This window comes from Pinus tabuliformis, chromosome 2_2, assembly GCF_031772625.1.
Source record: "Pinus tabuliformis cultivar Carrire ecotype Pingquan chromosome 2_2, CPIR1, whole genome shotgun sequence".
Taxonomy (NCBI): domain Eukaryota; kingdom Viridiplantae; phylum Streptophyta; class Pinopsida; order Pinales; family Pinaceae; genus Pinus; species Pinus tabuliformis.
This window is the reverse complement of record NC_142300.1, coordinates 594,024,639-594,037,886: the sequence shown is the minus strand read 5'-3', so window position 1 is coordinate 594,037,886 and position 13,248 is coordinate 594,024,639. Positions and strand designations below refer to the sequence as shown.

The 13,248-nt window shown below is 40.3% G+C and overlaps 1 protein-coding gene across 1 annotated transcript; it reads right to left on the bottom strand.

The window, feature by feature from the left end:
- Window positions 1–10,931: 10,931 nt before the first annotated feature.
- LOC149194047 (uncharacterized) lies at window positions 10,932–11,712 on the bottom strand. The gene is made up of 2 exons (XM_089407527.1): window positions 11,404–11,712; window positions 10,932–11,281 (listed from the first exon to the last, which is right to left on the bottom strand). Exons 1-2 carry the CDS (start codon window positions 11,710–11,712, stop codon window positions 11,078–11,080), a joined length of 513 nt encoding a protein of 170 aa, XP_089263653.1. The 3' UTR covers window positions 10,932–11,077.
- Between the last annotated feature and the right edge of the window lie 1,536 nt (window positions 11,713–13,248).

Genomic DNA, 13,248 nt, shown 5'->3' with positions numbered 1-13,248 from the left:
GGGTTGATGATCCGGTTGTTGATTTGCTGAAATATCTATCTCCGAATAGAGGTACTACTGCCAAGGATATTCTCTATTGGGTGAGCCAATTCTAGCACACTAGTTGTATTCACGAAATCTGCTTAATAATAAAATGCTCATATATGTTGCATTGGTTTTCCGCATTGGGTTTTTCCAAGGACGATTGTCCAAAAATAACAGTGTCCCTTGTGTTATTGTTTCTATTTTCTTCAGTGCATGATCTGTATATCTGTGAAGGCTGCATTTGTGTTTACTTCGATGTTTATGCAATTAAATAACTTGTTAATGTAAAGAACAAGTAGGAGATAGTAAACTAGAAATTGTAGTAGGGGTTTCTGATGTGTTAGATTCAGGAATTTTCACATGGTATCAGAGTGATTGCAGATTAGAGGTGAATTAAGACATGAGCCGAGAAAATCTGAGAATTTGCAGCAGAGAAGCAACTGTCCCGAGAGACATCATTGTTCCAGCGCTGAAGAGGCAAGAGGAGTGACGCAATGCAGAGAGTGTGACGCAGAGGCTCATGTAGTGCCTGCGTCAGCATTCTGAGTCAGGAGAGGAAGACGCAACAGCTAGGAGGATCCCACGCAGTAGCTGTGTCAGCCATCCAGGCCAGCGCAGAGGCAAAGGAAGGTAGATCAGGCTTATGCAGTGCTAAGTCATCTTTTTTAGCCAAGAAGGATTGATGCAGTGGCCAGGAGGAGCTGATCTAGCTCTCACTGTGATTGTGTAGAGCCAGAAGGGCTCAGATTCTTTAATTGCCGGGGCTAAGGGAGCTAAGCAGATTTTGATTTGTGGAGCTGGTGGGACGTTGTTTTTGTGAGTGTAGAACGGTATCTAAGGAGACTGAACCAAAGTAGAGGGAAGCACTACCTCGACGATCTCTAGCCAAGAAATCTAGATCCGAGTTGCAGCGGCAAAGGAGGATTGGAGAGGAGTGATTTGACAGTTGGCCAGAGGATTTCCAAGAAATCAAGACTCAGAGGGAGTCTAGAGAAGAGGAGCAGAGATGGCAATAAATGAATTGAGGGATCAAAACAGATTAGATGAGGCTTCCAATTTTGTCATCTGGAAGGCAAAGATCTTGGCATTCCTAGATAAACATCGCATCAAGGACTATGCCTTGAAAACCGTAGTTGTCCCAGTTGACCCTAATGCAAATGAGAAGTATGAGGAGGCCAAGGCGAAAGCAAAATGCATGATCCTAGACGGGGTCAAGGATCATGTCATACCACATATTGCTGAGAAGAACATAGCAAGGGAGATGTGGCAGACGCTGACCACCTTATACCAGGGCTCTTCCATGCAGTGGAAGATGTTATTGGAAAATCAATTGAGGTCATATCAGATGCAAAAAGGAGATGAGATAGATTTGTTCCTTCTCAGGTTGCAAGGAATTCACGACCAACTTACTTTTGTGGGGTCTACACCCGATCCAGAGTTCATGGTCAGGACTAATCTGAATGCAATGTCAGAGGATTGGGAGACGTTTTTCCATAGCATTTTTGGTAGAGCGACTCTCCCTAGTTGGGAGGAGATGTGGGCAACTCTTCGACAGGAAGAGATCAGGAGATTGACCAAGGCGGGAAGTAGCAGTAAAGGAGTTTGAATCAAGAAAGAGGAGGAGGAGGATGTAGCTCTAGAAGCTGCGGGACAACAAGAGGTTCAGAAGAGGAAGAAGAAAGATATCTCCAAGGTCAAGTGCTTCAACTGTGGGGAGCTAGGACATTATGCCTCTCAGTGCCCCAGGAAGAAAGGAAAGGGAGAAGCTTCTGACTCAAAGGCTGCTCCGACAAAGGCAGAGAATGATGTCAAGACTGGTGACGATTATGCCATGAGTGCTCATGCACCTCTAGAGAAGAGGTGGGGAGACATTGAGCTGTAGTCGAAAGGACTACAAAAGAGGGGTAGGACCCTTGAGGTGCCCAAACTCTTGGATCACATACGGCTACAGGAGCCCTTAACGACAATAGCATGATGATAGGTGTCAGGTAGAGCAAGGTATGATGGAGCAACAAGGCAGTGCTAGAGTGCAGAAGTTTGTAGCAGCACAGTGGAGGTTGCAGCAATGCGAGAGGCACAGAAGAGGTTTCAGCAGTGCAGTGGAAACAGAGGGAGCACATGATAGTAGCAAATGTAGCTTCAACATCACGAGGCTTCTAGACTGACCAGGATGTTAGTGCTTGGGTGAATTCAGTTATTTACTTCTCGGTAACTGAGTTGAATTGTAGCTGTTAGCAGTGGCAGTGTTATGGGCAGCATGATGCAACATGTTGAGAGAGAGTTGCAGTACAGATGTAGCAGTGGCAGTGGCAGTGTCATGGGCAGAAGTACAGGCAGCAGCAGTGCAGTGGATGTGGGGCAGCAGGCCAAGCATCAACATAGAGGACCGACGCGGAGGACCAGTATGATGCTTCTATGGTGAAACATTGCTAGAGCACATTCCTCACTAAGAGGGAGTGTTGATTTTTGGTAGCATCGGATGTGCTCTAGCCATGACATTTTGTGGAGAGACTAAGGCACATGGGATCTCCAAGACCCAGAAATCATTTGGAGAAATTTCACCCAGATGAAGAGATATTAAAATAATTAATATTTTTAATGGGTCCCTAAATCTAAACTTAGGAAAATAAAAATATTAATGTGTATTAATATAAAATGGGTGAGAAAGTTTTAAGTGATGAGGATCAAGCCAGTTCTTATCTTAGCCGTTGATTAGGGACTTAATCTCGTTCGTTGAATCATCAACGAGAAAAGTATAAGAGGAGGCTTGAGGGTCAGTTGGAGACACACCAAGACAGGTCAAGAATTTGATTTTTTGGGCGAGGTTTGTTGAAGAAATCGGGTTAGTGATTAGTTGTAATGAGAGTCAGTATAGCAAGGGATTTTCATCTGAGGCCGAAGAATACATAGCAGAGAGGCAACACAGTGCATGAGAGACAATGCATGCCCTAGAAGGGTTAACGTAGAGGCAACAGGAGTTGACGCAAAAGCCATAGAGGCTGATGCAGGCAGTGTAGAGGGTTGTAGAGGCTAACGCTACGATTCAAAGGAAAGGTTGGGAAGATTCTGTGGGTCAGACTGAGAGTAGATCAGCTGGGAGAGGGTGATGCAGTTCCTGAAGGGTGATGCGGTTACAGAGCAGTGCTTGGAGCAACTTTCATTGTCTAACACAAGGAACAGAAAGAGTCACTGTGGGGTTGATCATCTAATTGCTGATTTGCCAAAATATCCATCTCCAAATAGAGGTACTACTGGCGAGGACATTCTCTGTTGGGTGAGCCAATTCTATCACCCTAGTTGTATTCACGAAACCTGCTTAATAATAAAACCCTCATATATGTTGCACTGGTTTTCCTGCATTGGGTTTTTCTGGGGATGATTATCCAAAAATAACGGTGTCCCTTGTGTTATTGTTTCTGCATTTGTCTTTATTTCGATGTTTATGCAATTAAATAACTTGTTAATGTAAAGAACAAGTAGGAGATAGTAAACCAGAAATTGCAGTAGGGGTTTCTGATGTGTTAGATTCAAGAATTTTCACAAGATGTCCGTTGTCAAGGGTATCCATATTTTTCAAACTTCCATTAGAGACTTCATATCTTTCCGGGAAATTTCCTAGTCAAATCTTCTTGGTCTTTCAGATGTTGATTGCTTTTACCATGGTTGCATATCTCACAATCTCTTCCTTTCTTTCTTCACACATTTCATTCCCAAGAGCTTCCAATCAGAGTTCCTCAATTGTAGTTAGCCATCTCATACTTCATATGAGGACATATTATGTTGATTTCATCTAGTGTGACCCATGCCTTCTAGCAACCTTTCATAGGAGGAGATTCCTTTCCTTTGATCATGCTTCTCAAGATCGAGCAGTGATCCATGTTACCTACAACCATACAACATGACTTTATAAAATCAAATATAAGCATACATACCTCATTTACCTTTAGGTCATCTTAGGCTTCTTTCAGCAGCTTCCTTGATTGAAAAGATCTTCAACCCCTTGATCTGCTTCATTTCTTATGTCATCATACCAACATGAATTCCACAAGTTGGATATCCTAATGAAACACTTGCTTCCACTCTAGACCAGTGAACCCTCCGATGAGGATTTCATCAGAGAATCTTGAGGATCTCGCATATCCTTATTCAACAGATGTTTCCCTTTTGACTGATGTATGATGAGACTTGTCCTAGATGACTTCTTCCTTTGATCTTTCAATGAGGTCACCAAGATCTATATCCTTCAAATTTGACTATCATACATCCTTCATGTTGCTTATGGTTATGTCACGAGCTCTTACTTCTAATGCTTTTCCTCTTCCTTGGAATTCTTTCTTTCAACTTCCTCCACTTCTTCAGTGAAATGGACTTCTTCTCTATTTTTCTTGATATTTCCCTTGAACTTAGGACAATCTTTTCTGTAGTGCTCATAGCATTGAATCTTAGCTATGTTTTTTTTTTTTTTTGACAAATGTCTAAATACTTTTTCCCTCAACCTGTCTTCTCCTATCTTGCATAGAAACCACAAGTTGTTGAATGTGATAGCTTCCTTATCCTCATAGACATTTTTTACCATGTTCATCATTAGTGTATTTAGAACAATGATGATTATCTCCTTATCATCTCTCCCAGATCTTGCAATTCTGATCTTATGAAGATGTCCCTTCATCCTTTGATACCTTCAATTTTGTGTAGATCAGATCTAAGTGATGTGACCTTCTTTATCGCACCTTCATAGAATAGTTTTACCAACTTGTTATATACCTCTTTGATGTCTCTAATACTACTATATGAGGAGACCTTTCATATGAACCCCTTTCCATGTATTCAAAGGAGACCTTTTCATTGATATGTTCAATGACTTCACTTTCTTCGAAGGACTATGTCTATCCTTCTTTTCCATGCAAGGAATTTTGTTGACCCGGCCAACTTAAAGATCTTGCAAAACGAAGTCATTTTACCAAATTTGATTATAAAATGAAATATACTTACTTGACAACTGAAGATGAAATCTTCAAGTTGATCACTTTAATGGTGGTTGAAGATGTATTAGTGCTCCTTCTGGATGATCTTCTTCCAAATGAAAAGCCCTTCTTGAATAAAGGAGAGGATCCTTGCTTCCATGAGAGGTAACTTGCCTTATAGCTTTTGAAGATGATGACAATGCCTTCTAGCCTTCAAGATACTTTGACTTCTTCAGTGGTGAATGAGTGTAGATCAGAAATGCTTCTAGGGTTTTGAATTTCTCTAAGATGATGTGATCTTAGTCCTTGAAGTCCTTCTCTTGGATGTCTATACTTTGGGCTACCTTGCATTGTAGATCTCTTCGGCTTGATGAGGGTCTTTATGGTCTTTTAATGATGACTTAGAGGATCCAAAACTTTTGTTGGTGTAGACTGCTTCTTCGATCTAGGGTTTGATTCTTCAATGTAGATCTTGAACTTTCGCTTTGATACCCTTCGACTTTCTTTGATTCCTTTCTTAAAAACTCGATCCTTGCGTGTCTCTATGATTGCATGCCCTTTTCTTGACTTTGACACCTTAGCTTTGATACCATGTTGAGAAATCTAGGGCATTAGCATTAGGTGATTTCTCTTATATTAGTAACTGCTTGTGAATGCTTTTTACTTGTTTAGATTAGGATCTTCTTCATGTTATGTTATTAGTGTTCTTCTTCATCAAACAATAACCAATGCATGAACATAAATACACAAGAGGCATAGAATGTAGGCTATGAGCCAGGGCAAAAACCTCTCACCCTTTGAGAGGAAAACCCACACAAATTCTTTTTATAGAGATTCCAATTGACAAATACCAAGACCAAAACCCTTGACCTATTAGCCACTCCAAGACCAAGACACTAGTTCTCTTGAATGTCTTCTCTTCTTCTCTTCCTCTTCAATCTTCTTAGCATTGGGATACTTGTCACCATGAGATCTTCTTACTATCTTCCTATGTGACACCTAACTATCCTTCATAGCGTTGTAATCACTGCGCTTGTTAACTGGACTTCAGAAGGATCCAAATTCCTCTTACTGCAATGGCATCCAAATTTACTTGACTGTAACTATCCACCAAAACCAGAGATCTGAATTGCTTGATGACTGTACTAGAGGTCCAAGCCCATCATTGTTCTCTCCATCCAAAAATATTTGAACTGTTGACTATGGTTACCCTCCGAAAATTTCAAAGGAATTCGAACTCTCTTATGGTGCCAAAGATCTGAAATTATCTTTGTCTTTCCCATCCGAAAAACTCAGCGATATCACCAAACTGTTGACTATAGTCCATCACCGAAACTTGAGAATAATCTGAACTTGTGAACTGTGTTTTATGCGAAGTGCCTTCACCCTATATATAGTGGTTGGTCTTCATAAATAACCCGACATGAATAGGTGGAAATCCAACATGTCTTCAACGAAGGGATGTGTCTCTAATTTGAAGCCAACATGAGATCTTTTCCTCATCCTGAAGCCGACATGAGAAGGAGAATTGTGCTTGTCTTTGGAGGGTTAGTTTATTTGACATATCTTCATACATGGCATTGACTCTTTGACAAATCCTAAGGCTCTCAATGGGAGCCATCTAAAATAAACCTCTTGCTCATGAAACCCATGAAGCAAGGCATTACAAAAATAATTTTATTTAATTCTTTTCATCATTTACAAAGATCATAATTACATGTCATTATGAAGACTGAACCTAGTTACATTTTACACCACTGGCTCTTAACTATGGAGGTATTCATAATGTTACTTGGTCATTCTCAATCTGAATAATTTCTCATAAGAAGATTCGGATTGGTAACCCATCTGTCTAGCATCATATTCATCAGCATTGTTACATAGCAAGGCCTTGACTAACAGCTCTATCCACATGATCAGAGCACAATGTTGGCGAGACCAAGGATTCGTAGACACCAAAATCATTATCTCTCAAGGTACATACTCCGCCCAGGTGTTCACAGAGTATGACCTTCAACTGGACTATTCTTATCTTGGGTAGCTAATCCTTAAAGAATGTCAATCCACGAGTACTCTTGTCTTGAATGCCCTACATCATTCTTAAAGAGTACCGAATGCCAAATGGTTACCCAATCCTCTATTTTGTCTTCCTAGGTGAAGACCATAATGATGTGTCTATCTCTCCCTCTCAATTAGGGAGGAAATATCAATTCCAATAATGGAATGTACTCATTCCTACGAAAGGAATGTACCTAAGCTCCCTCTTGGCTTAGGAATTTCAAGCTCCCTCTTAATTAGGGACCTACAGCAGCTCCTCAACCAGCTACCTGAAGAGCTTCTTGTTTATTTGGGATAGCATCGGATGTGCTCTAGGCCTCAAATTTTGCAGGGAGGCTTGGGCACATGCATTCCAAAGAACCCAGAAACCGTTTTGGGAAATTCCACCCAGAGACAATTATATCAAAATAATTAATATTTTTAATGGGGTTCCTAAGTCTAAACTTAGGAAAATTAAAACATTAATGGATATTAATCTAATTGTGGGTGAATCTTCTAGATAAAGACAGAGATCAAGTCAAAACAACTTGAGCCTTTGATTAGGAGTTAATCTATGTCGTTGGTTATCCAACAGGAAGATATAAGAAGGGGATTGAGGGTCATTTGGAAAACACACAAGGCAGATACTCAGTTACCCAAGTAAAATCGATTTTCTCACTGGTCGGAGTTCGGCAAGAGAAAATCGATTCAGAGCAAGAGTTGCAAGTGGAGGAGAGATAGAGAGGGTTCAACATCAGTCAGGAAGATTGTGATGAAAACGCAGAGCAGTAAGAGGACAACGTTGGGCAAATTGATGCTGGGAGAGGCAGCGCTGGCTTGGGTGACGCTAGCACTGCATAGGCTAGTCCAGGAGCCAAGAAAGTGACATTGGGCAAGCCAGAGAGACGTTGAGGGTGGAGGAAATTCTCTCTCAGGTCAGATACTTGTTCAAGAACGTCTGTAATTTTTTCTCAAAAATCCTTGTTCTATACTGCTGGGTGTAATTTGTACATGAAGATTTTGCTGAAGAATAATAAAACCCTCATTTGCTGCACCGGTTTTCCCACATTGGGTTTTTTCGGGGACAATTGTCCAAAAATAACTGTGTCATTGTGATTGTATTTGTGCTAGTATTTTACTTACATTTACTTTCTGCAATGGTTTAATTTTGAAGGTTGCAATAGAATATATTTCGATATTTGCCGTAAGAATAGTGTAGATAACTTATTTATGAGGTAATAAGAAGAAGAAATAATATTAATCATTGTAGTAGGATTTCTATTTAGAAATTTTCACATGGTATCAAAGCTACAAGGAAGCAGAAGAGAGAAGCCGAAGGATCCAGCGTTGAGAAGAGAAGGGAATTCGAAATTCCTGCAAGAGCAGGAATTCGAATCTCCCAAAGGATTGCGCAGTTCAAGCCAAGCAGATTCGATTTCGTGGGAAAACTCTCTCTAAGTGAAAGCCTTTCCAATCGAAATTTATCAGTGGTAGAAAGGATAGCGCAAAATAATATTCAGCAAGGAGGATTATCTCAGGTGGGAAGCAAATTTTCCTACAGTAGTTGCTGGGATAGGTTGGCGTCGAAAATTGGTACAATATGGATAGTCAAAGTGTCTCGTGTTGACGAAGAGACACACCACTTGACGAAAAGAAAAAATGTTTATAACATGGGAGGGGGAACTCCCAAATGAACTCCCCTTCTTCAATAACTTCAATTTATAATATACAACTTCATAGTACAATAGCCAAGGTTGGGACGAACCCCTGGTGGTTCACTACCACAACACATAGGAAAGATTCAAAATAATCTTCAAACGATAGTTTGTGCATACTCTAGGTCTCACAAGACCATCCAATCCTTCCTAAGGCTTGTGCGCAACTCTTGCCGCGTTTGCACCTTACAACAAAACCAAAACCCCAAATGAAGCCCAACTTGCCACAAAACCAGAAAAACCATGCTCGTCTTTGCTCAACTAAGTGATCCTTAGCTTTCCTCTGCCCTGTGACTTCATTTGCTCCCATAGCTACAATTTTGTTCACTTATTCTTGTCTTACTTCAAATCTTACAACTTCACTTAATTAATCCTTCAATCTTCCCTTCCATCAAGTGCCTTTGGTTTATTTATACACAACCACCCCTTCGCCAAGTGCAGTTGGTGACTTAGCATACACAAAATGTATGGGGGCAAGCAGAAGTATGAATGTATCGAGTTGACGTAGGGTGAGGGCACTCGGTTATGTGAAGGGTGCATTGGCCCAACTTGGTTGTGCAGAAGATGAGGTCGGCTTGACATATCGTGGGTCAGCTTGACAAAGAGACACACCACTTGGCAAAGGGGTGGTTGTGTATAAATAAACCCAAGGCACTTGATGGAAGGGAAGATTGAAGGATCAATTAAGTGAAGTTGTAAGATTTGAAGTAAGACAAGAATAAGTGAACAAAATTGTAGCTATGGGAGCAAACAAAGTCATAGGACAGAGGAAAGCTAAGGATCACTTAGTCGAGCAAAGATGAGCATGGTTTTTCTGGTTTTGTGGCAAGTTGGGCTTCATTCAAGGTTTTGGTTTTGTTGTAAGGTGCGAATGCAACAAGAGTTGCGCAAAGCCTTAGGAAGGATTGGATGGTCTTGTGAGACCCAGAGTCTGCACAAATTATCGTTTGAAGATTATTTTCAAGATTTCCTACGTGTTGTGGTAGTGAACCACTAGGGGTTCGTCCCAACCTTGGCTATTGTATTATGAAGTTGTATATTATAAATTGAAGTTATAGAAGAAGGGGAGTTCATTTGAGAGTTCCCCCTCCCATGTTATAAACTATTATGTACGTGTTGAAATTATTATTATTGCTGAGTTTGTATTGCTAGTTTACATTGAAGAAGATTGCTAATGGTAAATGAAGAAGTGAAATTGTAAATTGGCTAAGTGTTAAGAATTTGTTGAAGGGATATTGTGTGAGGTTGTTAGAAAACTAATTCCACAAGTTGATAATGATGTCATTAAAAGCACATAGGCTAGAGGCATAGTCTAGAAGAAAGTAGTTGTGTGCCTTGCAATGAAACTTGCCAGTATCAAGTGCCTTTGGTGGTCTAGACAAGCCTAGAACTTGTGCAATCACCATAGGGTTGTGATAGTTGGTATCATAGATTATTGAAGGTGAGACAGTGACACAACTTTCCCTTTCTGACAGTTGGAATTAGAGCATATATGAGCTTGAAGAAACCAAATCAACTTGATGGTGGAGCTTGTCGAAGACAAAGTTAGGGAGATGGAATCTCTTCAAGATGAGGTTGGAGAAGGTAGCCAGACTGAAGACTCGGGATGGATTTACTTCACCAATTTTTGAACAAGCTTTATGAGATTGTAGAATGTGCAGTTAAGTTGGAAGAGGCCACGACAAACCTTTCCATGTTAAAAGATGAAATTGCAATTTTGAAGAAGGTTGTTGGATAGGGTTCAATTGGCAATCCTGTCCATATGAAGATCAAGGAATTAGAGTCAGACCAATGTTGCACGAAGCGGAAGCGTTTTTTGGAAGCGGAAGCGCGGAAGCGTCATTTTCCAAAAATCTAGGAAGCGAAGCGTCCGCGGAAGCGTCTGCTATATATATATATATATATATTTTTATATTTTTTTGCATTTATACTCAAAACAAACATCCCAAATACCAAATTAATTGTAGAATACATGAAAACATGCATATTTTTGCATAAATCAAGATAGATATGGCATCCATGATTCCATTGTAGTTACTAGTATGTACAACAATCATCTATATTCTAGCTATTACAAACATACATCAAATTTTTAAGCATATTATAAAACATAAAACATTTAAGCATATTATAAAACATAAAACATAGAGCATATTATGATTTATCTAGCAAGTGAGCAATTGTCAACATTTGTCATGTCCAAAATTCAAATAATAATGTTTACAAAATATGTCACTTGGTCACCGCCAAGCCAAAAAGGTTCAAAATTCAAATTCACAAGTCTACAAGTCTAATGAGTAATCTATGACAAAAAGTAGTAGATTGTGAATATATCTACTAATCTCTCCTCCTTCCACCACGAATAGAACGTGGTGGCGGGCCTCCACGTGGTGGCAATGAAGAAGATGGTGCCTGTGGAAGTCGTGGCACTGAAACTGATGAAGAAGAACCCCCTGCTATTGGTGTTGAACCATGGAACCTAGGAACCAAGGGACCAGATGGGGGTGGGGGTGGTGGCATATCAACACGGTCATCATCATCCTAGAATCGCTCAAAAAATTCATGCAAAAAAAAAAACACTAGTTAACAAAAAAATTAAAAACATGAATTAGAGAAATGCTTTATAAGGGAAAATTGGAAAATTCATACCACAATGGACATACCTGGATAAGAGCATCCTCTAATTGCTCTAGTCGCAACACTCCATCCTCCAAATTGGGCTCCTCTGGATTCTTGTCCCAAATCAACAAGTCTTTATTAGACTTTGCATCTTCACAGTAATGGGACAACAATCGCAAGTTGTAATGAACATAAACCAAGCTCTCTGCCCGGTCTAAACTCAACCTGTTCCTTTTAACACTGTGGATGAAAGAATAAGAGCTCCAACACCTCTCTGCAGAAGAAGTGTTTACCACCTGTGATAGCACCCGCAATGCCAAACTCTGTAGAAGTGGAGTGCCCCCTCCATGCATGTTCCACCACTCAAGAGCAGAAAAAGTCTCTCGATCTTTAATTGCATGCATGCTCCCAAATGGACCAATGTTGAGCGGATAGTTGCTCACCTGTCTCCGTACCAATGCAGCGTCCTCCTCATCAGGGATTAATTTACTCAATGCAGCCATATATTTTTGGTGAACCTCTTGATCTTGGTGTGGTTTTCTCCTGCTTCCCCCCCCAGGTGCTGGTGTTGAAAGCCATGATGGATGATAGTATTTAGGTGTCAAAACATATGCTAATGCATGCAATGGAATATTTAGCATTTCCCATCGGTTTTGCACCTCTACACGAATATAATTGTACAAGGTGGTATCTCTAGGCTCAACAATGTCTTTAATCTGCCCCAACATGCTATCCATTTGCTCATACACCTCCCCAATTACTGGTTGATCTGAATCTGCAAACTTGATCATGTAATAAATTGGTTTGGTGAATTGCAAAACATATTTAACCTGTGACCAAAAGTAACTGTCAAGAACAGTGTCCTTGACTGCATTAGCACAATCTGTGTCAGTGTTAATTTCATCCCATGTTTCAGCACACACCAGATTAGTTAAAGCTTGTCTCACCTTCACTAGCCGCCTAAAGGTGAGGTAATAACTAGCAAATCTTGTCTTTGCAATTTTAAGCAATTGCAACTTGGAGTAAGTGCCATAGAAGTAGTTTACCCTTGTATGCCCTGTGATGAATTTAATGAGCTGCTTCCCTTTCCTGTAAACCTCAGCAATCCACCCACATTCTTTGTGTTTCACAATATCATGCATCAAAAGGTTCAATGTGTGAACCAGGCACCCAGACCAAAAGATGTGTGGATGAGTACGCTCAATAATTTTTCCTGCTGCATTATCTGTGATCACTTGAACCACATTATTCGGACCAACATCTTTGATTGATTTCAATAGGAGATCTGCAATGTTTTGTGCAGATGCAGTGATGGAGGAGGAGTCATGACATGCAATAAATACTGCACCACTAGAAGAAACACCAAGAACATTTATCAAATGTTGGTTTCTAATATTTGTCCACCCATCTGATACAATGGATACCCCAGAATCTACCCACTCATTTGTAAAACGTGTCAAAGCTCTTTGAACCTTAGCTTTTTCTCTTTCTAATAACACTGTTCTAGCTTTCTCATAGTTGGGGGCCTTGTATCCTTTTGGGGCTTCATTGATGGCCTTTACCATTTCATGCCAATAGGGAGAGCGAAGCACATTGAATGGTACACCGCAAGCACAAAGAAAACGGACTATCTTTCCATCCACATCATCCCTCCCAGCAACATTAAGGAAATCCCCTATTGTTCTTCTACCTCCAGAGCTTGCAGAAGTACCATGAGGAGATGAGCAACTACCAAATTTAGAGGTTGCACTTGATTCAGAATGAGTTTTTTGTTTCTTGTTTTTTTGTTGGGCAGCCATCTCTATTTGGATGTATTTTCTTCTTTCTTCAGTTGAAATGTTTGGGCAAATTTGTACCCCCACAGAACCCTTTTTTTCATCACTGTCCAG

Excerpts from the sequence above, each read along its gene's own strand:
- LOC149194047 (XM_089407527.1), bottom strand. The coding sequence starts at position 11,712 with ATGCATGGAGGGGGCACTCCACTTCTACAGAGTTTGGCATTGCGGGTG. Across the intron at positions 11,282-11,403 it reads TAGAGGATGCTCTTATCCAG|GATGATGATGACCGTGTTGA; the intron begins GTATGTCCATTG and ends GAGCGATTCTAG.